This window comes from Alligator mississippiensis, chromosome 7 (genome assembly GCF_030867095.1).
Source record: "Alligator mississippiensis isolate rAllMis1 chromosome 7, rAllMis1, whole genome shotgun sequence".
Classification (NCBI taxonomy): Eukaryota; Metazoa; Chordata; order Crocodylia; family Alligatoridae; genus Alligator; species Alligator mississippiensis.
Window position 1 is genome coordinate 36,319,057 of NC_081830.1, and position 1,563 is coordinate 36,320,619.

Genomic DNA, 1,563 nt, shown 5'->3' on the forward strand with positions numbered 1-1,563 from the left:
ATGGAGCTGGAGAATCAGACAGTGGTGACTGAATTCATCCTCCTGGGTTTGTCCCCAGCCCGAGAAGTCCAGCTTATCCTCTTCTTCCTCTTCCTGTTCTTCTACATCATCATCCTCCCAGGGAACATCCTTATTATTCTCACCATCCTGCATGACCCCCACCTGGGCTCCCCCATGTATTTCTTCCTGGCCAACTTGGCCTTCCTGGACATCTGTTACTGCTCTGTTACCCCACCAAAGATGCTGGCTGACTTCTTCTCCTTTCACAAGGCCATCTCCTATGGAGGCTGCATGGCTCAGCTCTTTTTCCTCCACTTTTTGGGGGCAGCTGAAGCCTTCCTCCTCCTTGCCATGGCCTATGACCGCTATGTGGCCGTCTTCCAGCCCCTGCACTACACCATTGTGGTGAGCCGGGAGCTCTGCTGGATCCTGGTGGGGGCAACATGGATTGGGGGCCTATTCCACGGTGCTATCCAGGTGGCTCTGACTGCCCAGCTCCCTTTCTGTGGGCCCAATGTGCTGGACAACTTCTTCTGTGATGTTCCTCAAGTGGTCAAGCTGGCCTGCACAGACACTTCTCTGGTGGAGATCCTGACCTTCTCCAACAACGGCCTGGTCATTCTCTTCTGCTTCCTCCTTCTCCTTGTCTCCTACTCCTTCCTCCTGCTCAAACTACGGGCACAGTCAGCCCAAAGACAGAAGAAAGTGGCTTCCACCTGCATCACTCACATAATCATCGTCTTTATCATGTTTGTCCCAGCCATCTACATCTACTGCCAGCCCTTCCGCACCATCCGCATGGAGAAGGTGGTGGCCGTGTTGCACACTGTGGTCTTCCCTCTTACAAACCCCATGATCTACACACTGAGAAACAAAGAAGTGAAGTCAGCAATGAAGAGGATGGTCTGTAGATATGGGCTTTGTTGTAGAGAACTGAGCAAGTAAGCATAAGTTCAGGAGTTGGATTTTTTTTCTATATGTAATGCCAGACACCTGTAACACCAAAAGAATTCCCAAGTAAATCTATAATGCATCTGCAGTGGCTAAAGAGTAGCTTTCAAGTAAATCTCTAGGATATTTAGGATGGTACATTTCTTGTAATTTTGTATAAACTAAGGGATAATTCCAAAGAACCTCTGAAGCAACTTATCAATAGGTTTGTTGTGCTGGTTATTTTATGTCTATACCACAGCTCTTTAATAGTTTTATAAGGGTAGGTAGGGTCTGGAAAGTTGGAGGGGGTTGGGGTTAACATCTAAGGTCAAATTCTCTACAATTTTTCACTAGTGTAACCCTTAGGTATTTTCTAAGTAGCTAGACAGTTATATACATAATGTTTGTAATGTAACCATAACACCTATGGGGTAGCAATGTAGTAGTTAAGAGAGCAACTGGCAGTAATTTTCTTGAAATTTAGGAACATAGGACTGCAAGTGTCCTTCTGGGTCCTCTTGTCCAGTGACCTGTTTTCACAGGTAACTATTTCATATGCTGTCCTTCAGAATTTCTATGAAATCATTATTGGATATCTATGGAGTAAGTCTGTATTATATGAGGAGTTTC

The 1,563-nt window shown here is 45.8% G+C and overlaps 1 protein-coding gene across 1 annotated transcript; it reads left to right on the forward strand.

Annotated features, from left to right (window-relative positions):
• LOC132243295 (olfactory receptor 734-like) lies at positions 1-1,135 on the forward strand. The gene has a single exon (XM_059731652.1). The coding sequence runs from the start codon at positions 1-3 to the stop codon at positions 943-945; it is 945 nt and encodes a 314-aa protein (XP_059587635.1). The 3' UTR covers positions 946-1,135.
• Positions 1,136-1,563: the final 428 nt, after the last annotated feature.